General features: G+C 34.1%; 1 protein-coding gene across 1 annotated transcript; it reads left to right on the forward strand.

Moving 5' to 3' along the window:
* The first annotated feature begins 673 nt into the window (after nt 1–673).
* On the forward strand, nt 674–27403 carry LOC127976043 (CUB and zona pellucida-like domain-containing protein 1). The gene is made up of 14 exons (XM_052580147.1): nt 674–722; nt 2599–2982; nt 3068–3124; nt 3771–3915; nt 10437–10621; nt 18065–18448; nt 21227–21283; nt 21905–22049; nt 22284–22468; nt 25127–25277; nt 25541–25752; nt 25900–26075; nt 26215–26606; nt 26802–27403. Exons 1-14 carry the CDS (start codon nt 674–676, stop codon nt 27088–27090), a joined length of 2811 nt encoding a protein of 936 aa, XP_052436107.1. The 3' UTR covers nt 27091–27403.
* The last annotated feature ends 473 nt before the right edge of the window (nt 27404–27876 follow it).

Genomic DNA, 27876 nt, shown 5'->3' on the forward strand with positions numbered 1-27876 from the left:
TCGTCCAGTATTGTCTTGAGTAATGTAAGCTTGTTAGGTTGCTCTTTGTTGCTCCTGTGCTGTCTGGATTGTTGTGTTGATTTTGATGAAAAGGAGGTTGCCACTTGCCACAAAGATCTTCATATTTTCTTCCTTGCCTGAAGGTGACAACTTTACATGAAGGCTAAAATATATTAAAGGTAGTATGTTATGTCAAGTTACCTTTATTTATATAGCACTTTATACAAGATTGATACAAGATACAGATTGTCTCAAATCAGCTTTACATTGTTAAACAGGAAGATAGTGTGTCAATAATGCAATCAATATTCATTTTTGCCATAATGCAGCTTTAAAAAGAGGACAACAGTAACAGTCGATTTTTCAGTTAAAAACAGTTCATCACTGATTCAGGGATGTCATTGTCCAGCTCAGTTAAGTTCTCTTTCAATAGTGTATGATATCTTTAACATAATCTCAAACTTTATGTCAACAGAAGTATCCATAAATCAATAGAGAATCAAGAGAAATAAAAGTGGCTTAATATTCAGCTGTGTCTTTTCCACGATTATGGTGCTCTATTAATATTTTTCGATCAGATGCTCCAGGATGTTAATGTGTCACACAGAAATCCTTCTTGTGGTTTCGAGTATATAAATGATGGTTGAAAGACAAACTTGATCAGAAGAGAAAGATGGAAGGTCTGTCTCTCCTTTTCTGTCTGCTTCTAACTGCCTTTCAAGGTAAGATCATTATTCACTGAAGACTGGAGTATATATTATACTGTTTGAACAATATATGAAAAACAGCTGCTAGCTTCAACATCATATTTGTTGCTCAAATGAAATATAATTTCTTATAGTGCTTATTCTATAATCATAACATTTAATACATTGCACATACTGTACAGAAAAAAACAAGAAATGTTATGTCTTTATGTCATGTTACAGCAAATACCATTGGATCATGGACAACAGGTAAACATCAGTTAACATTATAATGTAAAACATGGCTGTTTTATGCATACTTTTATATAATGTTGAAACATTGGTTTGCATGATGTATTTATTTTGTTTTTATAGATAACTGGCTTCATTTCACTGAAGGTTTTTCAGGTATCGTGTATCTGTCTATCTATCCATCCGCAGCTGTCTGTCTGGGGGGAGCGTTAAACCTGAGTATATAACATATACTTTTGAATACTAGTTATTCAGTCTTCAGATTCATTAGAGAATATTATTAGCTAGCAATGGAGGAAAGAAAAAAATGTGTTATAGCATTCCTGTCTGCTTATTGCCAGTATTAACTTATTTTAAAACAAATCTTACAAAAAGAATATTAAGCAAAATAGAGTAAAAAAAATCTGATTATTATCTGATGTTTAAGTATTTTTATTTTTGTTTTCCATGTTAACATGAAGAACCATGTGGTGGCAATATGACAGATTGGAGGGGTGTATTACTCAGTCCCCGGTACCCTAATAACTACCCTAATAACGCACAATGCACCTGGACCATTCACAGCACAGGGAACACAAATGTGTCACTGATCTTCATTGACGTTGAGTAAGACACTTTCATTATGTTTTGTGTCTCTGGATCAGGATTTACACAGTCAAATTAAGTTGTTTTAATCTACTGAATGAAACAGAATTCTAAGATAGTAAAATTCAAGCAAGTAGAAAGTGATAAAAGTTTTTGTGAAGTATTTTGTAAATAATGTATGTATTTAAATGTTATTGGATGAAATATATGGTTGTTTCTATCTGCTTTCTAGTTTGGAAACATGCTGTGATTACATCAAAGTATATGATGGTCCTTCAACCCACCACCCCTTACTGGGAGAAATACGGGAGTACAGGAACCAGTCTTTCAAATCCAGCAGCAATGATCTGACTGTGTTATTCTACAGTGATCACAGTGTCACACGTAGAGGATTTCACGCAAAATGGGTCTTTGTAGGTATGTTTAAAAGCATGAACAGAACTTGATCTATGATATTATGAATTTCAACCTCTCCTAGTTTGCTATAGCAACTTGCTATTCATTCTTTATAAATTATGGTTGGGAAACAAGATATTAAGAGTTCCATTTCTAAAAATGCCGGTTGGAACTAAAATACTGTACATTGTCAGTTTCCTGCACTATTATTTAGTGGTGATGTAATATTAGCTGAATCTCCAGCTGGAAACGTACAGGGACCAGTGTTGTCTGATTACCAAGTAGATGTGCTTTTAGTTAATCAGAAACATACGGACCAGCGCAATCTTATTTCAAAGTAATGATTCTTATGAGAAACATAAAATAATACTAATAATAATCTAAATCACACAGCATGATCAATTAAGTACAAACAATTATGACATTAATGACTTTCATGAGATGGATGTTTATAGTGGATACAACATACACAGCATAGAGTATAACATACAATTTAAGGTTATGTATTACTTAACATTTATTATAGTTACTTATTGAATTCAATCCACAGTAGAGTTGTGTGTAATACTTGAGACAAAATACACATACTGATTATAATGTGTCTGATTGTGAAGATACTCGAAACACTAGTTCAGCAACACTTTAATTTTCTTTTTCAATGATTTGAATGATTACACAGAGTCTCCCTCAGATGACCCCTGCTACAGCTACACTGTACTGGACGAACCTTGGAGAGCCACTGACTATCAGAATGACTCTGTCTTAATGTGTGACCGGGATGTGAATTGGTTTGGCTGGTATCGTCTCTTCATTCATGGCCAGAGTGCCCAGATGCCAAACACATGTATTGACGAGTACAAATGTGGCACTCATGCCCCACTGTGGTTAAATGGTGAACACCCAAAAGTCGAGGATGGAGTGGTCACCCGAGGTGTCTGTGGTCACTGGAACAATAACTGCTGCTATTACAATTCTACTCCCATTAGAGTGAAAGCCTGTCCAGGCGATTATTATGTCTATGAATTTGTCAGGCCATTTATGTGTGCTGTGGCTTACTGTGCAGGTAATCATATTTACATGTGACCTTCATACAGCTACATTTGTGTGTCTGTTGATTAATAAGTATTTATTATATTTTTCTATTTCAGATGTTGGGAACATCAACACTATCTATACAACTATCACACCAGAGACCAATTCATCTGGTAATGTAATGTGCTGCTCAGAGTCTGCAATGAGTTATTCATTAGACAGAAAATACTGCTGTAATCTGAAATATTTTATTCGCTATATCAATGAAAAGTTCTTCACAGAAAAACAGTTTGTATCTAATGACTTTGATCCTAGAGGAAGTTCAAACAAGATTGACATTAAAGGCATAATATGCAGTTATAATCACTCATTACACAGCTTTTCACCACATAAAGACAAGGACATAAAATGTTTTTTGAGAAGAAACCATTTTAAAATATTTTGATAACTGTTAATTATTTTAAATCTATTACAGTGTAAAAAACATCGTTCTTGCAACTGACTCTGTAATCATGGATTAAAAATAAACATCTCATCAATCTAAACTGAACCAGAGAACTAAAAACATATACTGTAGTTATTCTGTCTTCACATTCCTCTGACAATATTATTAAATCTGCTAATAGCCAGTATGAAATTATTTTAAAACATGAACAAATCCTATACAAATAGAATTATGCAAATGTAGCTCTTTTTCATTTTTAATTGGACATTTTTTTATATAATATTATTTTATTATGCTAGAGAGATTTTAATACCTTAATTCACTGGTTATCTGATATTTTTAAGTCTTTTTATTCTGATTTTCCATGTTTGAAGAACCATGTGGTGGCAATATGACAGATTGGAGGGGTGTATTACTCAGTCCCCGGTACCCTAATAACTACCCTAATAACGCACAATGCACCTGGACCATTCACAGCACAGGGAACACAACTGTGTCACTGATCTTCACTGACGTTGAGTACGACACTTTCATTATGCTTTTTTGTCTCTACATCATTTACACAGTCAAAGGAAAGTATTTTGATTTGCTGAATACAACAAAATACTGAAATCGGTACATTCAAGCAAGTAAAATTTGCTAACACTTTTTGTGAAGTATTTAGCAAATAATGTATGTATTTTAATATTTTTGAATGAAATATATGATTGAAAAATCATACATTTGCACATCTTTCTTCCCTCTGCTTTCTAGTTTGGAGACATGCTGTGATTACATCAAAGTATATGATGGTCCTTCTACCCACCACCCCTTACTGGGAGAAATACGGGAGTACAGGAACCAGTCTTTTAGATCCAGCAGCAATGATCTGACTGTGTTATTCTACAGTGATCACAGTGTCACACGTAGAGGATTTCACGCAAACTGGGTCTTTGTAGGTATGTGATTCAAACTTGATTTATGATACTATGAATTTCAACCTCTCCTAGTTTACTATGGTAACTTTCTATTCATTCTTTCTTAATTATAGCTGGGATGTGAGATATTCAGTTAAATTTTTTTTTAAATAATGTATTCTTCCACTGATGATCATGGAACTAAAATACTGTACATTGTCAATTTCCTGCACTATTATTCAGTAGTGTTGTACTATCACAGCTGATTCTGCAGCACGAAACGTACAGTGACCAGTTTAAACTATTGACACATAAATCACTTTTATGAGCTTGGGTGGTGAATCACAAGCATAAAACATACAATTGAATTGAATATTAATTTACTAATTGGATTCTTATATGAAAACATGTAAATAAACAAAAATTGTCAGTGTGTTTTTTTAAAAAAGGTATTCAACATATGTTTAAAAATGTTTACACCTTTTACTTTGTATTCCATAAAAGGTTCATTATATATCATATAATATCAACTGGAAAAAAAATTACAGATATGGTTATCCAAACACATGACATGAATGACTTTTATGAGATGCTTATTTTAGTGGATACAACATACACAGCATAGAGGATAACATACAATTTACGGTTATGTATAACTTAAGACTTAGGGCCCTATCTTGCACCCAGCGCAATTGACTTTGTACACCGACGCATGTGTCATTCCTATTTTGCACCCGCGCAAAGCGTGCTTTTCCCTCCACAGAAGCACGTCGCTAAACTAGTGAATGAACTTGCGCTCCCTGGGCGGTTCAGCGCAAAAAAAGGAGGCGTGTTCCGGCGCAAACAATCCCTGGTGCTATTTTGCTGTTCCATTAAACAATTGCGCCACTGACCAGAAAAAACCTAGTCTAAAGTCAGTGGCGCGTTGCGCGTTGTTCATTATGCTATTTTAAGTGCGCATGCTTGACCATAATGTATAGCGTGCACAACGCGCATACACTTTGCTCGTGTAATCTACACAGATGCAACAGTTATTTTTGCAAATCATAAATTGTTACACTAAAAAAATATTAACACATGAGATGACGGAAATCATTGTGGTGTGCCACGAAGATGTGAACAAAATAGGCATAAATCTAGCTTACAAATTATTCAGGCTAATTATTCTCCCATCCCCATACAACACAACTTCTCTGTCTTTCACTGCTCTTACAAGAACATCAGTCTCCTCGGCTGTGAACCGCTCCTGGCGTGCGCCTGGTAAATACGCCATAATAATAGCAATCCATAATGGAACTTGCGCACCTGCTTTTAAAGGGAATGTTGGATGACGCTCTGATTGGTTTATTTCACGTTACGCCCAAACCACACCTATGAATAATGAAGCTGCTTCAGACCAACCCACTTTAGATTTGCGCCGGGCGCAAGAGCCATTTATCCCGCCGGGAAAATAGCAACAGCGCCGAGACCCGCCCACAAAGTTACTTGCGCTTCGCGCTTTGACACTTGCGTTTCAGATCGTTAAAATAGGGCCCATAGTGTAGTTTCTAATTTGATATTCATATGACAACATGTTAAGAAACATTCATTTTGTCAGTAGTATATTATAAAAGTAAGTCATTAAAAAGTCTGAATTTAATCCTTTTTATTTATCAAAATTAATTCATAATTCATAATTCAAATTAAATTCGTAAGTTTCTTTTTTCTTTCTTTTTTTCTAACAAATATTTCGTCATGGAACCATAAATTCACAGTAGAGTAATGTATAATATTTGAGACAAAATACACATACTGAATATAATGTGTCTGATTGTGAAGATACTCGAAACACTAGTTCAGCAACACTTTAATTTTCTTTTTCAATGATTTGAATGATTACACAGAGTCTCCCTCAGATGACCCCTGCTACAGCTACACTGTACTGGACGAACCTTGGAGAGCCACTGACTATCAGAATGACTCTGTCTTAATGTGTGACCGTAATGTGAATTGGTTTGGCTGGTATCGTCTCTTCATTCATGGCCAGAGTGCCCAGATGCCAAACACATGTATTGACGAGTACAAATGTGGCACTCATGCCCCACTGTGGTTAAATGGTGAACACCCAAAAGTCGAGGATGGAGTGGTCACCCGAGGTGTCTGTGGTCACTGGAACAATAACTGCTGCTATTACAATTCTACTCCCATTAGAGTGAAAGCTTGTCCAGGCGATTATTATGTCTATGAATTTGTCAGGCCATTTATGTGTGCTGTGGCTTACTGTGCAGGTAATCATATTTACATGTGACCTTCATACAGCTACATTTGTGTGTCTGTTGATTAATAAGTATTTATTATATTTTTCTATTTCAGATGTTGGGAACATCAACACTATCTATACAACTATCACACCAGAGACCAATTCATCTGGTAATGTAATGTGCTGCTCAGAGTCTGCAATGAGTTATTCATTAGACAGAAAATACTGCTGTAATCTGAAATATTTTATTCGCTATATCAATGAAAAGTTCTTCAAAGAAAAAAAGTTTGTATATCTAATGACTTTGATCCTAGAGGAAGTTCAAACAAGATTGACATTAAAGGCATAATATGCAGTTATAATCACTCATTACACAGCTTTTCACCACATACAGACAATGACATAAAATGTTTTTTGAGAAGAAACCATTTTAAAATATTTTGATAACTGTTAATTATTTTAAATCTATTACAGTGTACAAAACATCGTTCTTGCAACTGACTCTGTAATCATGGATTAAAAATAAACATCTCGTCAATCTAAACTGAACCAGAGAACTAAAAACATATACTGTAGTTATTCTGTCTTCACATTCCTCTGACAATATTATTAAATCTGCTAATAGCCAGTATTAAATTATTTTAAAACATGAACAAATCCTATTCAAATAGAATTATGCAAATGTAGCTTTTTTTCATTTTTAATTGGACATTTTTTTATATAATATTATTTTATTATGCTAGAGAGATTTTAATACCTTAATTCACTGGTTATCTGATATTTTTAAGTCTTTTTATTCTGATTTTCCATGTTTGAAGAACCATGTGGTGGCAATATGACAGATTGGAGGGGTGTATTACTCAGTCCCCGGTACCCTAATAACTACCCTAATAACGCACAATGCACCTGGACCATTCACAGCACAGGGAACGCAACTGTGTCACTGATCTTCACTGACGTTGAGTACGACACTTTCATTATGCTTTTTTGTCTCTACATCATTTACACAGTCAAAGGAAAGTATTTTGATTTGCTGAATACAACAAAATACTGAAATCGGTACATTCAAGCAAGTAAAATTTGCTAACACTTTTTGTGAAGTATTTAGCAAATAATGTATGTATTTTAATATTTTTGAATGAAATATATGATTGAAAAATCATACATTTGCACATCTTTCTTCCCTCTGCTTTCTAGTTTGGAGACATGCTGTGATTACATCAAAGTATATGATGGTCCTTCTACCCACCACCCCTTACTGGGAGAAATACGGGAGTACAGGAACCAGTCTTTTAGATCCAGCAGCAATGATCTGACTGTGTTATTCTACAGTGATCACAGTGTCACACGTAGAGGATTTCACGCAAACTGGGTCTTTGTAGGTATGTGATTCAAACTTGATTTATGATACTATGAATTTCAACCTCTCCTAGTTTACTATGGTAACTTTCTATTCATTCTTTCTTAATTATAGCTGGGATGTGAGATATGCAGTTAAATTTTTTTTTAAATAATGTATTCTTCCACTGATGATCATGGAACTAAAATACTGTACATTGTCAATTTCCTGCACTATTATTCAGTAGTGTTGTACTATCACAGCTGATTCTGCAGCACGAAACGTACAGTGACCAGTTTAAACTATTGACACATAAATCACTTTTATGAGCTTGGGTGGTGAATCACAAGCATAAAACATACAATTGAATTGAATATTAATTTACTAATTGGATTCTTATATGAAAACATGTAAATAAACAAAAATTGTCAGTGTGTTTTTTTAAAAAAGGTATTCAACATATGTTTAAAAATGTTTACACCTTTTACTTTGTATTCCATAAAAGGTTCATTATATATCATATAATATCAACTGGAAAAAAAATTACAGATATGGTTATCCAAACACATGACATGAATGACTTTTATGAGATGCTTATTTTAGTGGATACAACATACACAGCATAGAGGATAACATACAATTTACGGTTATGTATAACTTAAGACTTAGTGTAGTTTCTAATTTGATATTCATATGACAACATGTTAAGAAACATTCATTTTGTCAGTAGTATATTATAAAAGTAAGTCATTAAAAAGTCTGAATTTAATCCTTTTTATTTATCAAAATTAATTCATAATTCATAATTCAAATTAAATTCGTAAGTTTCTTTTTTCTTTCTTTTTTTCTAACAAATATTTCGTCATGGAACCATAAATTCACAGTAGAGTAATGTATAATATTTGAGACAAAATACACATACTGAATATAATGTGTCTGATTGTGAAGATACTCGAAACACTAGTTCAGCAACACTTTAATTTTCTTTTTCAATGATTTGAATGATTACACAGAGTCTCCCTCAGATGACCCCTGCTACAGCTACACTGTACTGGACGAACCTTGGAGAGCCACTGACTATCAGAATGACTCTGTCTTAATGTGTGACCGTAATGTGAATTGGTTTGGCTGGTATCGTCTCTTCATTCATGGCCAGAGTGCCCAGATGCCAAACACATGTATTGACGAGTACAAATGTGGCACTCATGCCCCACTGTGGTTAAATGGTGAACACCCAAAAGTCGAGGATGGAGTGGTCACCCGAGGTGTCTGTGGTCACTGGAACAATAACTGCTGCTATTACAATTCTACTCCCATTAGAGTGAAAGCTTGTCCAGGCGATTATTATGTCTATGAATTTGTCAGGCCATTTATGTGTGCTGTGGCTTACTGTGCAGGTAATCATATTTACATGTGACCTTCATACAGCTACATTTGTGTGTCTGTTGATTAATAAGTATTTATTATATTTTTCTATTTCAGATGTTGGGAACATCAACACTATCTATACAACTATCACACCAGAGACCAATTCATCTGGTAATGTAATGTGCTGCTCAGAGTCTGCAATGAGTTATTCATTAGACAGAAAATACTGCTGTAATCTGAAATATTTTATTCGCTATATCAATGAAAAGTTCTTCAAAGAAAAAAAGTTTGTATATCTAATGACTTTGATCCTAGAGGAAGTTCAAACAAGATTGACATTAAAGGCATAATATGCAGTTATAATCACTCATTACACAGCTTTTCACCACATACAGACAATGACATAAAATGTTTTTTGAGAAGAAACCATTTTAAAATATTTTGATAACTGTTAATTATTTTAAATCTATTACAGTGTACAAAACATCGTTCTTGCAACTGACTCTGTAATCATGGATTAAAAATAAACATCTCGTCAATCTAAACTGAACCAGAGAACTAAAAACATATACTGTAGTTATTCTGTCTTCACATTCCTCTGACAATATTATTAAATCTGCTAATAGCCAGTATTAAATTATTTTAAAACATGAACAAATCCTATTCAAATAGAATTATGCAAATGTAGCTTTTTTTCATTTTTAATTGGACATTTTTTTATATAATATTATTTTATTATGCTAGAGAGATTTTAATACCTTAATTCACTGGTTATCTGATATTTTTAAGTCTTTTTATTCTGATTTTCCATGTTTGAAGAACCATGTGGTGGCAATATGACAGATTGGAGGGGTGTATTACTCAGTCCCCGGTACCCTAATAACTACCCTAATAACGCACAATGCACCTGGACCATTCACAGCACAGGGAACGCAACTGTGTCACTGATCTTCACTGACGTTGAGTACGACACTTTCATTATGCTTTTTTGTCTCTAGATCATTTACAGAGTCAAAGGAAAGTATTTTGATTTGCTGAATACAACAAAATACTGAAATTGGTACATTCAAGCAAGTAAAATTTGCTAACACTTTTTGTGAAGTATTTAGCAAATAATGTATGTATTTTAATATTTTTGAATGAAATATATGATTGAAAAAGCATACATTTGCACATCTTTCTTCACTCTGCTTTCTAGTTTGGAAACATGCTGTGATTACATCAAAGTATATGATGGTCCTTCTACCCACCACCCCTTACTGGGAGAAATACGGGAGTACAGGAACCAGTCTTTTAGATCCAGCAGCAATGATCTGACTGTGTTATTCTACAGTGATCACAGTGTCACACGTAGAGGATTTCACGCAAACTGGGTCTTTGTAGGTATGTGATTCAAACTTGATTTATGATACTATGAATTTCAACCTCTCCTAGTTTACTATGGTAACTTTCTATTCATTCTTTCTTAATTATAGCTGGGATGTGAGATATGCAGTTAAATTTTTTTTTAAATAATGTATTCTTCCACTGATGATCATGGAACTAAAATACTGTACATTGTCAATTTCCTGCACTATTATTCAGTAGTGTTGTACTATCACAGCTGATTCTGCAGCACGAAACGTACAGTGACCAGTTTAAACTATTGACACATAAATCACTTTTATGAGCTTGGGTGGTGAATCACAAGCATAAAACATACAATTGAATTGAATATTAATTTACTAATTGGATTCTTATATGAAAACATGTAAATAAACAAAAATTGTCAGTGTGTTTTTTTAAAAAAGGTATTCAACATATGTTTAAAAATGTTTACACCTTTTACTTTGTATTCCATAAAAGGTTCATTATATATCATATAATATCAACTGGAAAAAAATTACAGATATGGTTATCCAAACACATGACATGAATGACTTTTATGAGATGCTTATTTTAGTGGATACAACATACACAGCATAGAGGATAACATACAATTTACGGTTATGTATAACTTAAGACTTAGTGTAGTTTCTAATTTGATATTCATATGACAACATGTTAAGAAACATTCATTTTGTCAGTAGTATATTATAAAAGTAAGTCATTAAAAAGTCTGAATTTAATCCTTTTTATTTATCAAAATTAATTCATAATTCATAATTCAAATTAAATTCGTAAGTTTCTTTTTTCTTTCTTTTTTTCTAACAAATATTTCGTCATGGAACCATAAATTCACAGTAGAGTAATGTATAATATTTGAGACAAAATACACATACTGAATATAATGTGTCTGATTGTGAAGATACTCGAAACACTAGTTCAGCAACACTTTAATTTTCTTTTTCAATGATTTGAATGATTACACAGAGTCTCCCTCAGATGACCCCTGCTACAGCTACACTGTACTGGACGAACCTTGGAGAGCCACTGACTATCAGAATGACTCTGTCTTAATGTGTGACCGTAATGTGAATTGGTTTGGCTGGTATCGTCTCTTCATTCATGGCCAGAGTGCCCAGATGCCAAACACATGTATTGACGAGTACAAATGTGGCACTCATGCCCCACTGTGGTTAAATGGTGAACACCCAAAAGTCGAGGATGGAGTGGTCACCCGAGGTGTCTGTGGTCACTGGAACAATAACTGCTGCTATTACAATTCTACTCCCATTAGAGTGAAAGCTTGTCCAGGCGATTATTATGTCTATGAATTTGTCAGGCCATTTATGTGTGCTGTGGCTTACTGTGCAGGTAATCATATTTACATGTGACCTTCATACAGCTACATTTGTGTGTCTGTTGATTAATAAGTATTTATTATATTTTTCTATTTCAGATGTTGGGAACATCAACACTATCTATACAACTATCACACCAGAGACCAATTCATCTGGTAATGTAATGTGCTGCTCAGAGTCTGAAATGAGTTATTCATTAGACAGAAAATACTGCTGTAATCTGAAATATTTTATTCGCTATATCAGTGAAAAGTTCTTCACAGAAAAACAGTTTGTATCTAATGACTTTGATCCTAGAGGAAGTTCAAACAAGATTGACATTAAAGGCATAATATGCAGTTATAATCACTCATTACACAGCTTTTCACCACATAAAGACAAGGACATAAAATGTTTTTTGAGAAGAAACCATTTTAAAATATTTTGATAACTGTTAATTATTTTAAATCTATTACAGTGTACAAAACATCGTTCTTGCAACTGACTCTGTAATCATGGATTAAAAATAAATATCTCATCAATCTAAACTGAACCAGAGAACTAAAAACATATACTGTAGTTATTCTGTCTTCACATTCCTCTGACAATATTATTAAATCTGCTAATAGCCAGTATGAAATTATTTTAAAACATGAACAAATCCTATTCAAATAGAATTATGCAAATGTAGCTTTTTTTTTATAATATTATTTTATTATGCTAGAGAGATTGGAATACCTTAATTCACTGGTTTTCTGATGTTCAAGTCTTTTTATTCTGATTTTCCATGTTTGAAGAACCATGTGGTGGCAATATGACAGATTGGAGGGGTGTATTACTCAGTCCCCGGTACCCTAATAACTACCCTAATAACGCACAATGCACCTGGACCATTCACAGCACAGGGAACACAACTGTGTCACTGATCTTCACTGACGTTGAGTACGACACTTTCATTATGCTTTTTGTCTCTAGATCATTTACACAGTCAAAGGAAAGTATTTTGACTTACTGAATACATCAAAATACTGAATTCGTCACATTCAAGCAAGTAAAATTTGCTAACACTTTTTGTCAAGTATTTTTTACTTTCTTCCCTCTGCTTTCTAGTTTGGAAACATGCTGTGATTACATCAAAGTATATGATGGTCCTTCTACCCTCCATCCATTTCTGGGAGAAATACGGGAGTACAGGAACCAGTCTTTCAGATCCAGCAGCAATGATCTGACTGTGTTATTCTACAGTGATCACAGTGTCACACGTAGAGGATTTCACGCAAACTTGGTCTTTATAGGTATGTGTTGAAAAGAGATATACAGAACTGTGATATTATCAATTTCAAACTCTCCCACTGTGCTGTGCCAAATTATCTAGTCCTTCTCTCATAATTACAGTTGTGACTGGCTTTTTATTCTGTTTTTCATCTTCCATCTCTATGTGTAGAATCATGTGGTGGCTATATGACAGACTGGATGGGTGATTTGTCCAGTCCCTGGTACCCTAATAACTACCCTGATAACTCATATTGCACACGGACCATTCATAGCACAGGGAACATGACAGTGTCACTGACCTTCACCGATGTTGTGTAGGGCACTATTTGAGACATTTCTAATTTTGTAACTGAGACTCTAATGCAACCTATTACATTTATTTTATTTTTTTTGTAAGAAACATTGCTACATAATATTAATGTGGACAATATGGATTCTCTCTGCTCTGTGCTTAATAGTTTGGAGACATGCTGTGATTACATCAAAGTATATGATGGTCCTTCTACCCACCACCCCTTACTGGGAGAAATACGGGAGTACAGGAACCAGTCTTTTAGATCCAGCAGCAATGATCTGACTGTGTTATTCTACAGTGACAGCAGTGTCACACATAGAGGATTTCATGCAAACTGGGTCTTTGTAGGTATGTGATTCAAACTTGATTTATGATACTATGAATTTCAACCCCTCCCAGTTTATTATGGTAACTTTCTATTCATTCTTTCTTAATTATAGCTGGGATGTGAGATATTCAGTTCCATTTTTTTTTTAATAATGTATTCTTCCACTGATGATCATGGAACTAAAATACTGTACATTGTCAATTTCCTGCCCTATTATTCAGTAGTGTTGTACTATCACAGCTGATTCTGCAGCACGAAACGTACAGTGACCCGTTTAAACTATTGACACATAAATCACTTTTATGAGCTTGGGTGGTGAATCAAAAGCATAAAACATACAATTGAATTGAATATTAATTTACTAATTGGATTCTTATATGAAAACATGTAAATAAACATAAATTGTCAGTATGTTTTTTTAAAAAAAAGCATTCAACATATGTTTAAAAATGTTTACACCTTTTACTTTGTATTCCATAAAAGGTTCATTATATATCATATAATATCAACTGGAAAAATGTACAGATATGGTTATCCAACCACATGACATGAATGACTTTTATGAGATGCTTATTTTAGTGGATACAACATACACAGCATAGAGGATAACATACAATTTACGGTTATGTATAACTTAAGACTTAGTGTAGTTTCTAATTTGATATTCATATGACAACATGTTAAGAAACATTCATTTTGTCAGTAGTATATTATAAAAGTAAGTCATTAAAAAGTCTGAATTTAATCCTTTTTATTTATCAAAATTAATTCATAATTCATAATTCAAATTAAATTCGTACGTTTCTTTTTTCTTTCTTTTTTTCTAACAAATATTTCTTCATGGAACCATAAATTCACAGTAGAGTAATGTATAATATTTGAGACAAAATACACATACTGAATATAATGTGTCTGATTGTGAAGATACTCGAAACACTAGTTCAGCAACACTTTAATTTTCTTTTTCAATGATTTGAATGATTACACAGAGTCTCCCTCAGATGACCCCTGCTACAGCTACACTGTACTGGACGAACCTTGGAGAGCCACTGACTATCAGAATGACTCTGTCTTAATGTGTGACCGTAATGTGAATTGGTTTGGCTGGTATCGTCTCTTCATTCATGGCCAGAGTGCCCAGATGCCAAACACATGTATTGACGAGTACAAATGTGGCACTCATGCCCCACTGTGGTTAAATGGTGAACACCCAAAAGTCGAGGATGGAGTGGTCACCCGAGGTGTCTGTGGTCACTGGAACAATAACTGCTGCTATTACAATTCTACTCCCATTAGAGTGAAAGCTTGTCCAGGCGATTATTATGTCTATGAATTTGTCAGGCCATTTATGTGTGCTGTGGCTTACTGTGCAGGTAATCATATTTACATGTGACCTTCATACAGCTACATTTGTGTGTCTGTTGATTAATAAGTATTTATTATATTTTTCTATTTCAGATGTTGGGAACATCAACACTATCTATACAACTATCACACCAGAGACCAATTCATCTGGTAATGTAATGTGCTGCTCAGAGTCTGAAATGAGTTATTCATTAGACAGAAAATACTGCTGTAATCTGAAATATTTTATTCGCTATATCAGTGAAAAGTTCTTCACAGAAAAACAGTTTGTATCTAATGACTTTGATCCTAGAGGAAGTTCAAACAAGATTGACATTAAAGGCATAATATGCAGTTATAATCACTCATTACACAGCTTTTCACCACATAAAGACAAGGACATAAAATGTTTTTTGAGAAGAAACCATTTTAAAATATTTTGATAACTGTTAATTATTTTAAATCTATTACAGTGTACAAAACATCGTTCTTGCAACTGACTCTGTAATCATGGATTAAAAATAAATATCTCATCAATCTAAACTGAACCAGAGAACTAAAAACATATACTGTAGTTATTCTGTCTTCACATTCCTCTGACAATATTATTAAATCTGCTAATAGCCAGTATGAAATTATTTTAAAACATGAACAAATCCTATTCAAATAGAATTATGCAAATGTAGCTTTTTTTTTATAATATTATTTTATTATGCTAGAGAGATTGGAATACCTTAATTCACTGGTTTTCTGATGTTCAAGTCTTTTTATTCTGATTTTCCATGTTTGAAGAACCATGTGGTGGCAATATGACAGATTGGAGGGGTGTATTACTCAGTCCCCGGTACCCTAATAACTACCCTAATAACGCACAATGCACCTGGACCATTCACAGCACAGGGAACACAACTGTGTCACTGATCTTCACTGACGTTGAGTACGACACTTTCATTATGCTTTTTGTCTCTAGATCATTTACACAGTCAAAGGAAAGTATTTTGACTTACTGAATACATCAAAATACTGAATTCGTCACATTCAAGCAAGTAAAATTTGCTAACACTTTTTGTCAAGTATTTTTTACTTTCTTCCCTCTGCTTTCTAGTTTGGAAACATGCTGTGATTACATCAAAGTATATGATGGTCCTTCTACCCTCCATCCATTTCTGGGAGAAATACGGGAGTACAGGAACCAGTCTTTCAGATCCAGCAGCAATGATCTGACTGTGTTATTCTACAGTGATCACAGTGTCACACGTAGAGGATTTCACGCAAACTTGGTCTTTATAGGTATGTGTTGAAAAGAGATATACAGAACTGTGATATTATCAATTTCAAACTCTCCCACTGTGCTGTGCCAAATTATCTAGTCCTTCTCTCATAATTACAGTTGTGACTGGCTTTTTATTCTGTTTTTCATCTTCCATCTCTATGTGTAGAATCATGTGGTGGCTATATGACAGACTGGATGGGTGATTTGTCCAGTCCCTGGTACCCTAATAACTACCCTGATAACTCATATTGCACATGGACCATTCATAGCACAGGGAACATGACAGTGTCACTGACCTTCACCGATGTTGTGTAGGGCACTATTTGAGACATTTCTAATTTTGTAACTGAGACTCTAATGCAACCTATTACATTTATTTTATTTTTTTTGTAAGAAACATTGCTACATAATATTAATGTGGACAATATGGATTCTCTCTGCTCTGTGCTTAATAGTTTGGAGACATGCTGTGATTACATCAAAGTATATGATGGTCCTTCTACCCACCACCCCTTACTGGGAGAAATACGGGAGTACAGGAACCAGTCTTTTAGATCCAGCAGCAATGATCTGACTGTGTTATTCTACAGTGACAGCAGTGTCACACATAGAGGATTTCATGCAAACTGGGTCTTTGTAGGTATGTGATTCAAACTTGATTTATGATACTATGAATTTCAACCCCTCCCAGTTTATTATGGTAACTTTCTATTCATTCTTTCTTAATTATAGCTGGGATGTGAGATATTCAGTTCCATTTTTTTTTAAATAATGTATTCTTCCACTGATGATCATGGAACTAAAATACTGTACATTGTCAATTTCCTGCCCTATTATTCAGTAGTGTTGTACTATCACAGCTGATTCTGCAGCACGAAACGTACAGTGACCCGTTTAAACTATTGACACATAAATCACTTTTATGAGCTTGGGTGGTGAATCAAAAGCATAAAACATACAATTGAATTGAATATTAATTTACTAATTGGATTCTTATATGAAAACATGTAAAGAAACATAAATTGTCAGTATGTTTTTAAAAAAAAAAGCATTCAACATATGTTTAAAAATGTTTACACCTTTTACTTTGTATTCCATAAAAGGTTCATTATATATCATATAATATCAACTGGAAAAATGTACAGATATGGTTATCCAAACACATGACATGAATGACTTTTATGAGATGCTTATTTTAGTGGATACAACATACACAGCATAGAGGATAACATACAATTTACGGTTATGTATAACTTAAGACTTAGTGTAGTTTCTAATTTGATATTCATATGACAACATGTTAAGAAACATTCATTTTGTCAGTAGTATATTATAAAAGTAAGTCATTAAAAAGTCTGAATTTAATCCTTTTTATTTATCAAAATTAATTCATAATTCATAATTCAAATTAAATTCGTACGTTTCTTTTTTCTTTCTTTTTTTCTAACAAATATTTCTTCATGGAACCATAAATTCACAGTAGAGTAATGTATAATATTTGAGACAAAATACACATACTGATTATAATGTGTCTGATTGTGAAGATACTTAAAACACTAGTTCACCAACACTTTAATTTTCTTTTTCAATGATTTGAATGATTACACAGAGTCTCCCTCAGATGACCCCTGCTACAGCTACACTGTACTGGACGAACCTTGGAGAGCCACTGACTATCAGAATGACTCTGTCTTAATGTGTGACCGGGATGTGAATTGGTTTGGCTGGTATCGTCTCTTCATTCATGGCCAGAGTGCCCAGATGCCAAAAACATGTATTGATGAGTACAAATGTGGCACTCATGCCCCACTGTGGTTAAATGGTGAACACCCAAAAGTCGAGGATGGAGTGGTCACCCGAGGTGTCTGTGGTCACTGGAACAATAACTGCTGCTATTACAATTCTACTCCCATTAGAGTGAAAGCCTGTCCAGGCGATTATTATGTCTATGAATTTGTCAGGCCATTTATGTGTGCTGTGGCTTACTGTGCAGGTAATCATATTTACATGTGACCTTCATACAGCTACATTTGTGTGTCTGTTGATTAATAAGTATTTATTATATTTTTCTATTTCAGATGTTGGGAACATCAACACTATCTATACAACTATCACACCAGAGACCAATTCATCTGGTAATGTAATGTGCTGCTCAGAGTCTGAAATGAGTTATTCATTAGACAGAAAATACTGCTGTAATCTGAAATATTTTATTCGCTATATCAATGAAAAGTTCTTCAAAGAAAAAAAGTTTGTATATCTAATGACTTTGATCCTAGAGGAAGTTCAAACAAGATTGACATTAAAGGCATAATATGCAGTTATAATCACTCATTACACAGCTTTTCACCACATACAGACAATGACATAAAATGTTTTTTGAGAAGAAACCATTTTAAAATATTTTGATAACTGTTAATTATTTTAAATCTATTACAGTGTACAAAACATCGTTCTTGCAACTGACTCTGTAATCATGGATTAAAAATAAACATCTCGTCAATCTAAACTGAACCAGAGAACTAAAAACATATACTGTAGTTATTCTGTCTTCACATTCCTCTGACAATATTATTAAATCTGCTAATAGCCAGTATTAAATTATTTTAAACCGTGAACAAATCCTATTCAAATAGAATTATGCAAATGTAGCTTTTTTTCATTTTTAATTGGACATTTTTTTATATAATATTATTTTATTATGCTAGAGAGATTTTAATACCTTAATTCACTGGTTATCTGATATTTTTAAGTCTTTTTATTCTGATTTTCCATGTTTGAAGAACCATGTGGTGGCAATATGACAGATTGGAGGGGTGTATTACTCAGTCCCCGGTACCCTAATAACTACCCTAATAACGCACAATGCACCTGGACCATTCACAGCACAGGGAACGCAACTGTGTCACTGATCTTCACTGACGTTGAGTACGACACTTTCATTATGCTTTTTTGTCTCTAGATCATTTACACAGTCAAAGGAAAGTATTTTGATTTGCTGAATACAACAAAATACTGAAATCGGTACATTCAAGCAAGTAAAATTTGCTAACACTTTTTGTGAAGTATTTTGCAAATAATGTATGTATTTTAATATTTTTGAATGAAATATATGATTGAAAAAGCATACATTTGCACATCTTTCTTCACTCTGCTTTCTAGTTTGGAAACATGCTGTGATTACATCAAAGTATATGATGGTCCTTCTACCCACCACCCCTTACTGGGAGAAATACGGGAGTACAGGAACCAGTCTTTTAGATCCAGCAGCAATGATCTGACTGTGTTATTCTACAGTGATCACAGTGTCACACGTAGAGGATTTCACGCAAACTGGGTCTTTGTAGGTATGTGATTCAAACTTGATTTATGATACTATGAATTTCAACCTCTCCTAGTTTACTATGATAACTTTCTATTCATTCTTTCTTAATTATAGCTGGGATGTGAGATATGCAGTTAAATTTTTTTTTTAAATAATGTATTCTTCCACTGATGATCATGGAACTAAAATACTGTACATTGTCAATTTCCTGCACTATTATTCAGTAGTGTTGTACTATCACAGCTGATTCTGCAGCACGAAACGTACAGTGACCAGTTTAAACTATTGACACATAAATCACTTTTATGAGCTTGGGTGGTGAATCACAAGCATAAAACACAATTGAATTGAATATTAATTTACTAATTGGATTCTTATATGAAAACATGTAAAGAAACATAAATGATCAGTATGTTTTATAAAAAAAGTATTCAACATATGTTTAAAAATGTTTACACCTTTTACTTTGTATTACATAAAAGGTTCATTATATATCATATAATATTAACTGAATTTTTTTTATAAATGGTTATCCAAACACATGAAATGAATGACTTTTATGAGATGCTTATTTTAGTGGATACAACATACACAGCATAGAGGATAACATACAATTTACGGTTTTGTATAACTTAAGACTTAGTGTAGTTTCTAATTTGATATTCATATGACAACATGTTAAGAAACATTCATTTTGTCAGTAGTATATTATAAAAGTAAGTAATTAAAAATTCTGAATTTACACCTTTTTATTTATCAAAATTAATTCATAAATTGTCAGTGAAGTTTCTTTTTTCTTTCTTTTTTTCTAACAAATATTTCTTCATGGAACCATCAATCCACAGTAGAGTAGTGTATAATATTTGAGACAAAATACACATACTGATTATAATGTGTCTGATTGTGAAGATACTCGAAACACTAGTGCAGCAACACTTTAATTTTCTTTTTCAACGATCATTTGAATGATTACACAGAGTCTCCCTCAGATGACCCCTGCTACAGCTACACTGTACTGGACGAACCTTGGAGAGCCACTGACTATCAGAATGACTCTGTCTTAATGTGTGACCGGGATGTGAATTGGTTTGGCTGGTATCGTCTCTTCATTCATGGCCAGAGTGCCCAGATGCCAAACACTTGTATTGATGAGTACAAATGTGGCACTCATGCCCCACTGTGGTTAAATGGTGAACACCCAAAAGTCGAGGATGGAGTGGTCACCCGAGGTGTCTGTGGTCACTGGAACAATAACTGCTGCTATTACAATTCTACTCCCATTAGAGTGAAAGCCTGTCCAGGCGATTATTATGTCTATGAATTTGTCAAGCCATTTATGTGTGCTGTGGCTTACTGTGCAGGTAATCATATTTACATGTGACCTTCAAACAGCTACATTTGTGTGTCTGTTGATTAATAAGTATTTATTATATTTTTCTATTTCAGATGTTGGGGACATCAACACTATCTATACAACTATCACACCAGAGACCAATTCATCTGGTAATGTAATGTGCTGCTCAGAGTCTGAAATGAGTTATTCATTAGACAGAAAATACTGCTGTAATCTGAAATATTTTATTCGCTATATCAATGAAAAGTTCTTCAAAGAAAAACTGTTTCTAACAAATGACTTTAAGCCTAGAGGAAGTTCAAACAAGATTGACATTAAAGGCATAATATACAGTTATAATCACTCATTACACAGCTTTTCACCACATACAGACAATGACATAAAATGTTATTTGAGAAGAAACCATTTAAAAATATTTTGATAACTGTTAATTATTTTAAATCTATTACAGTGTACAAAACCATAATTCTCGCAACTGACTCTGTAATCACGGATTAAAAATAAACATCTCATCAATCTAAACTGAACCAGAGAACTAAAAACATATACTGTAGTTATTCTGTCTTCACATTCTTCTGACAATATTATTAAATCTGCTAATAGCCAGTATTAAATTATTTTAAAACATGAACAAATCCTATACAAATAGAATTATGCAAATGTAGCTTTTTTTCATAATATTATTTTATTATGCTAGAGAGATTGTAATACCTAAATTCACTGGTTATCTGATGTTTAAGTCTTTTTATTCTCATTTTCCATGTTTGAAGAACCATGTGGTGGCAATATGACAGATTGGAGGGGTGTATTACTCAGTCCCCGGTACCCTAATAACTACCCTAATAACGCACAATGCACCTGGACCATTCACAGCACAGGGAACACAACTGTGTCACTGATCTTCACTGACGTTGAGTACGACACTTTCATTATGCTTTTTTGTCTCTAGATCATTTACACAGTCAAAGGAAAGTATTTTGATTCGCTGAATACAACAAAATACTGAAATCGGTACATTCAAGCAAGTAAAATTTGCTAACACTTTTTGTGAAGTATTTTGCAAATAATATTTGTATTTAAATATTTTTGAATGAAATATATGATTGAAAAAGCATACATTTGCACATCTTTCTTCCCTCTGCTTTCTAGTTTGGAGACATGCTGTGATTACATCAAAGTATATGATGGTCCTTCTACCCACCACCCCTTACTGGGAGAAATACGGGAGTACAGGAACCAGTCTTTTAGATCCAGCAGCAATGATCTGACTGTGTTATTCTACAGTGATCACAGTGTCACACGTAGAGGATTTCACGCAAACTGGGTCTTTGTAGGTATGTGATTCAAACTTGATTTATGATACTATGAATTTCAACCTCTCATAGTTTATTATGGTAACTTTCTATTCATTCTTTCTTAATTATAGCTGGGATGTGAGATATGCAGTTAAATTTTTTTTATTTTTATAATGTATTCTTCCACTGATGATCATGGAACTAAAATACTGTACATTATAATTTCCTGCACTATTATTCAGTAGTGTTGTACTATCACAGCTGATTCTGCAGCACGAAACGTACAGTGACCCGTTTAAACTATTGACACATAAATCACGTTTATGAGCTTGGGTGGTGAATCACAAGCATAAAACATACAATTAAATTGAATATTAATTTACTAATTGGATTCTTATATGAAAACATGTAAAGAAACATAAATGATCAGTATGTTTTATAAAAAAAAGTATTCAACATATGTTTAAAAATAATTACACCTTTTACTTTGTATTCCATGAAAGGTTCATTATATATCATATAATATCAACTGAATTTTTTTTTTATAAATGGTTATCCAAACACATGAAATGAATGACTTTTATGAGATGCTTATTTTAGTGGATACAACATACACAGTCTAGAGATTAACATAAAATTTATGGTTATGTATAACTTAAGACTTAGTGTAGTTTCTAATTTGATATTCATATGACAACATGTTAAGAAACATTCATTTTGTCAGTAGTATATTATAAAGTAAGTCATTAAAAAGTCTGAATTTACACTTTTTTATTTATCAAAATTAATTAATAAATTGTCAGTGAAGTTTCTTTTTTCTTTCTTTTTTTCTAACAAATATTTCTTCATGGAACAATCATTCCACAGTAGAGTAGTGTATAATATTTGAGACAAAATACACATACTGAATATAATGTGTCTGATTGTGAAGATACTCGAAACACTAGTGCAGCAACACTTTAATTTTCTTTTTCAACGATCATTTGAATGATTACACAGAGTCTCCCTCAGATGACCCCTGCTACAGCTACACTGTACTGGACGAACCTTGGAGAGCCACTGACTATCAGAATGACTCTGTCTTAATGTGTGACCGGGATGTGAATTGGTTTGGCTGGTATCGTCTCTTCATTCATGGCCAGAGTGCCCAGATGCCAAACACATGTATTGACGAGTACAAATGTGGCACTCATGCCCCACTGTGGTTAAATGGTGAACACCCAAAAGTCGAGGATGGAGTGGTCACCCGAGGTGTCTGTGGTCACTGGAACAATAACTGCTGCTATTACAATTCTACTCCCATTAGAGTGAAAGCATGTCCAGGCGATTATTATGTCTATGAATTTGTCAGGCCATTTATGTGTGCTGTGGCTTACTGTGCAGGTAATCATATTTACATGTGACCTTCATACAGCTACATTTGTGTGTCTGTTGATTATTAACTATTTGTTATTTTTTTTATTTCAGATGTTGGGGACATCAACACTATCTATACAACTATCACACCAGAGACCAATTCATCTGGTAATGTAATGTGCTGCTCAGAGTCTGCAATGAGTTATTCATTAGACAGAGAACTAAAAACATATACTGTAGTTATTCTGTCTTCACATTCTTCTGACAATATTATTAAATCTGCTAATAGCCAGTATTAAATTATTTTAAAACATGAACAAATCCTATTCAAATAGAATTATGCAAATATAGCTTTTTTCATTTTTAATTGGACATTTTTTTATATAATATTATTTTATTATGCTAGAGAGATTTTAATACCTTGATTCACTGGTTATCTGATATTTTTAAGTCTTTTTATTCTAATTTTCCATGTTTGAAGAACCATGTGGTGGCAATATGACAGATTGGAGAGGTGTATTACTCAGTCCCCGGTACCCTAATAACTACCCTAATAACGCACAATGCACCTGGACCATTCACAGCACAGGGAACACAACTGTGTCACTGATCTTCACTGACGTTGAGTACGACACTTTCATTATGCTTTTTTGTCTCTAGATTATTTACACAGTCAAAGGAAAGTATTTTGACTTACTGAATACAACAAAATACTGAATTCGTTACATTCAAGCAAGTAAAATTTGCTAACACTTTTTGTGAAGTATTTTTTACTTTCTTCCCTCTGCTTTCTAGTTTGGAAACATGCTGTGATTACATCAAAGTATATGATGGTCCTTCTACCCACCACCACTTACTGGGAGAAATACGGGAGTACAGGAACCAGTCTTTTAGATCCAGCAGCAATGATCTGACTGTGTTATTCTACAGTGATCACAGTGTCACACGTAGAGGATTTCACGCAAACTGGGTCTTTGTAGGTATGTGATTCAAACTTGATTTATGATACTATAAATTTCAACCTCTCAGTTTACTATGGTAAACTACTATTCATTATTTCTTAATTATAGCTGGGAAGTGAGATATTCAGTTACATAAAAAAAAAAAAAATGTATTCTTCCACTGATGATCATGGAACTAAAATACTGTACATTGTCAATTTCCTGCACTATAATTCAGTAGTGTTGTACTATCACAGCTGATTCTGCAGCAGGAAACGTACAGTGGTGATCAGTAGCATCAATTTTGTAAACCTGATAAATTGTGGCCTTTTTCTCCACTTTTCCCACATGTCTGGAAACTATTCTTATCTCATGCATTTGGGGGCATTTTTATCTCCAGTTCCTCAACCTGAATGTGGAGGACACCTGTATGGTTCTGGGCTGTTCTCCAGTCCAAACTACCCCAACTATTACCATGACAATGCCTACTGTGTGTGGTATCTCTCTGCTGAGCAAGGACAGAGGATCTTCCTGACATTTGCGGATGTGCAGTAAGTGAGAGATCAGTGATTAAATTATGGTGGAAGTAGTGGTACAATGTTTGGTATCCATAAAGTTACAAAATATATTTATTTGCTTAAAAAAATTATATATCTCATTTTATTCTTTATAAGTCTTTAATATATTATGAAAAAATTGTATACTCTTAAGAGCAATGTTGTATTTTTTTGTGAAGTACCACTAATGACCTGTGGGTGGAACTAGTTAGGTTAAAATGTATTTAGGTTAAAATGTCTACTTTTGGTTCTTTCAGATTGGAGCGCTGCTGTAACTGTGACTACATCACAGTATATGATGGCTCTTCCACTGATCATCCTCAGCTGGGAAAGGTCTGCTTCAATGACACATCACACCAGGTGTTTCACTCTTCTTCACATTACTTGACTGTTGTCTTCAGGAGTGACTCCTCTGGTGTCAGCCATGGTTTTAAGGCCCTGTTTACAAGCTCTCTGACTGAAGAACAAGGTAATTCCTCGTGAAATTATTTTAAAATAGAATCACTATCAGACAGCTGTAATTATTAAAACCTTCAACAACTTTGCTTTCTAAATTTAAAGAAATACTTTAAATGCACAAAATTACATTTAGGGAATTAAATTCTTTGATCTGCAGGTCGTGTGGATTGTTCCTCAGACAACATGCTCATTGTCATTCAGAGATCTTACCTGAATTCACTTGGGTTGAATGGAAATGACCTTTATGTGGAAGACCATCTTTGCAGACCCACTATTAGCAGTACTGAAGTTGTTTTCAGCTTCCCACTTAATGCATGTGGAACCGCCAAACAGGTATGACCTACATATGTACCAGATCCTGCATGGCTCCAGTGCTGATTTTAGTGGGGGCATCTCTTCTTTTGCCAAAATTAAAAATTACCATGTTTTTTGACACAACATCACTCTCTCTCTCTCTCCCTCTCTCTTCTAGACGATGAATGGTTATGTGTCCTACACCAACAATGTGCGGGCCTCTCAATCTCAGTCAGGTGAAATCTCTCATCAGTCACAATTCCTGCTACGCGTGGGCTGCCGAATGGAGCCAGACACCATGGTGCAGATATTCTACAAGGCCAAGGAGATCATCAATGCCAACATCACAGGAACGGGCCGCTTCAATGCCAGCATTGCCTTCTACACATCCAGCAGTTTCAATCAACAAATTTACGACTCTCCGTATGAAGTGAACTTGAATCAGCTTCTGTATGTTCAGGTTGCGCTAAACAGGCCTGACAACAGTTTGGATCTCTTCCTGGACACCTGTGTAGCGTCTCCAAATCCCAATGACTTCAAAGATCGCTCCTATGACCTGCTGCGTAATGGGTGAGACCCTTTAATTCTTAAATGTGACTCTAACATCATATCATATGTGACAGTAGAATCATTTGGGATGAGTAGATAGCATTAGTGTTCTTGTCTAAATGTGTTCTTGTACTCATTTGAACGAATAGTGAAACAAACCCAGTCTCTGAGTTTGACTGTATCTAAATTGTATATCTCTTCCTTTGTCTTTTGTAGATGTCCCAGAGACAACACATATTATTCCTACACCAGCGGTCAACACTATTATGCTCAGTTCAGTTTCCGAGCTTTCAAGTTCCTCCGAACTCATGCCTATGTGTACCTGCAGTGTAAGGTGATCATCTGCCCTGATAACGATTACAACTCTCGCTGCCGCCAAGGTTGTCGCTTCCGTCGCAAGAGATCCCTTGACAGCACCTACCACACCAATACTGTGAGGCTGGGGCCAATCAAACTCAAAGGTCAGAGGCCACTAACAGGTATCATTTCTAAAGAACTGTATTAAAGTTAAGGCTTTTCTAATAACTGTCCATTCGCTGTCATTCCAGGAATTGTGTGAAGGAGTCTGAAGGGTCAAAGGAATGAAGGGATCATCTCAATCATAACCTTATTCATTACTGTTGATCAATCTTAATTACCCAGCAAATTAAACTTAATACAAATTATATTTTTGCAATTCAATAAAGCATATCTAAAAAGATGATCTGGTCACTGTTTTTTTCAATGTTTTATATTCACATGTATTCCGTTCAGTGTTTTCATGACCTCTCCGAAATGAAATCAATATAAAGGTAGAAAAAAAAATACAATGAATAAATACATTTCTTGTTCAAAACTTGTTCAAACCCTGTTAAATGTAAATGTTTTAGAAAGTTGATGTTATTAATTTCTGTATTTAATTTTTGGAGGACACATAGACAAAAATGCAACTATTCCATATCATAATGCAGAAGAAAGCCTTTTTAAAGGATACAATTCTTGAAAAGTCTTTCTCATTTTATCTAAACCTTTTCAATTGTTAATCAGTATTTGAAAAAAAAAGTAATTTGATGCCAAGTCATCAGTCATTAGGTGTCACCAAAATGCAGAGAACAAAAAACTCAAGCAGACCCAAGTCATTTTATTTATATAGTTTTAACGTGTGTGAATGTAAGACATATATATATATAGAACGTTTTCATATGTTTTACACATATGTAGTCACTGTGTCTTTTGGTATATCATGGACATCAGCGGAGATGCCAGAAGCCTCTATGAGGGTGAAATCTTGGTGAAATTGTGTGAGCTTCTG

Source organism: Carassius gibelio, chromosome B17 (assembly GCF_023724105.1).
Source record: "Carassius gibelio isolate Cgi1373 ecotype wild population from Czech Republic chromosome B17, carGib1.2-hapl.c, whole genome shotgun sequence".
Classification (NCBI taxonomy): domain Eukaryota; kingdom Metazoa; phylum Chordata; class Actinopteri; order Cypriniformes; family Cyprinidae; genus Carassius; species Carassius gibelio.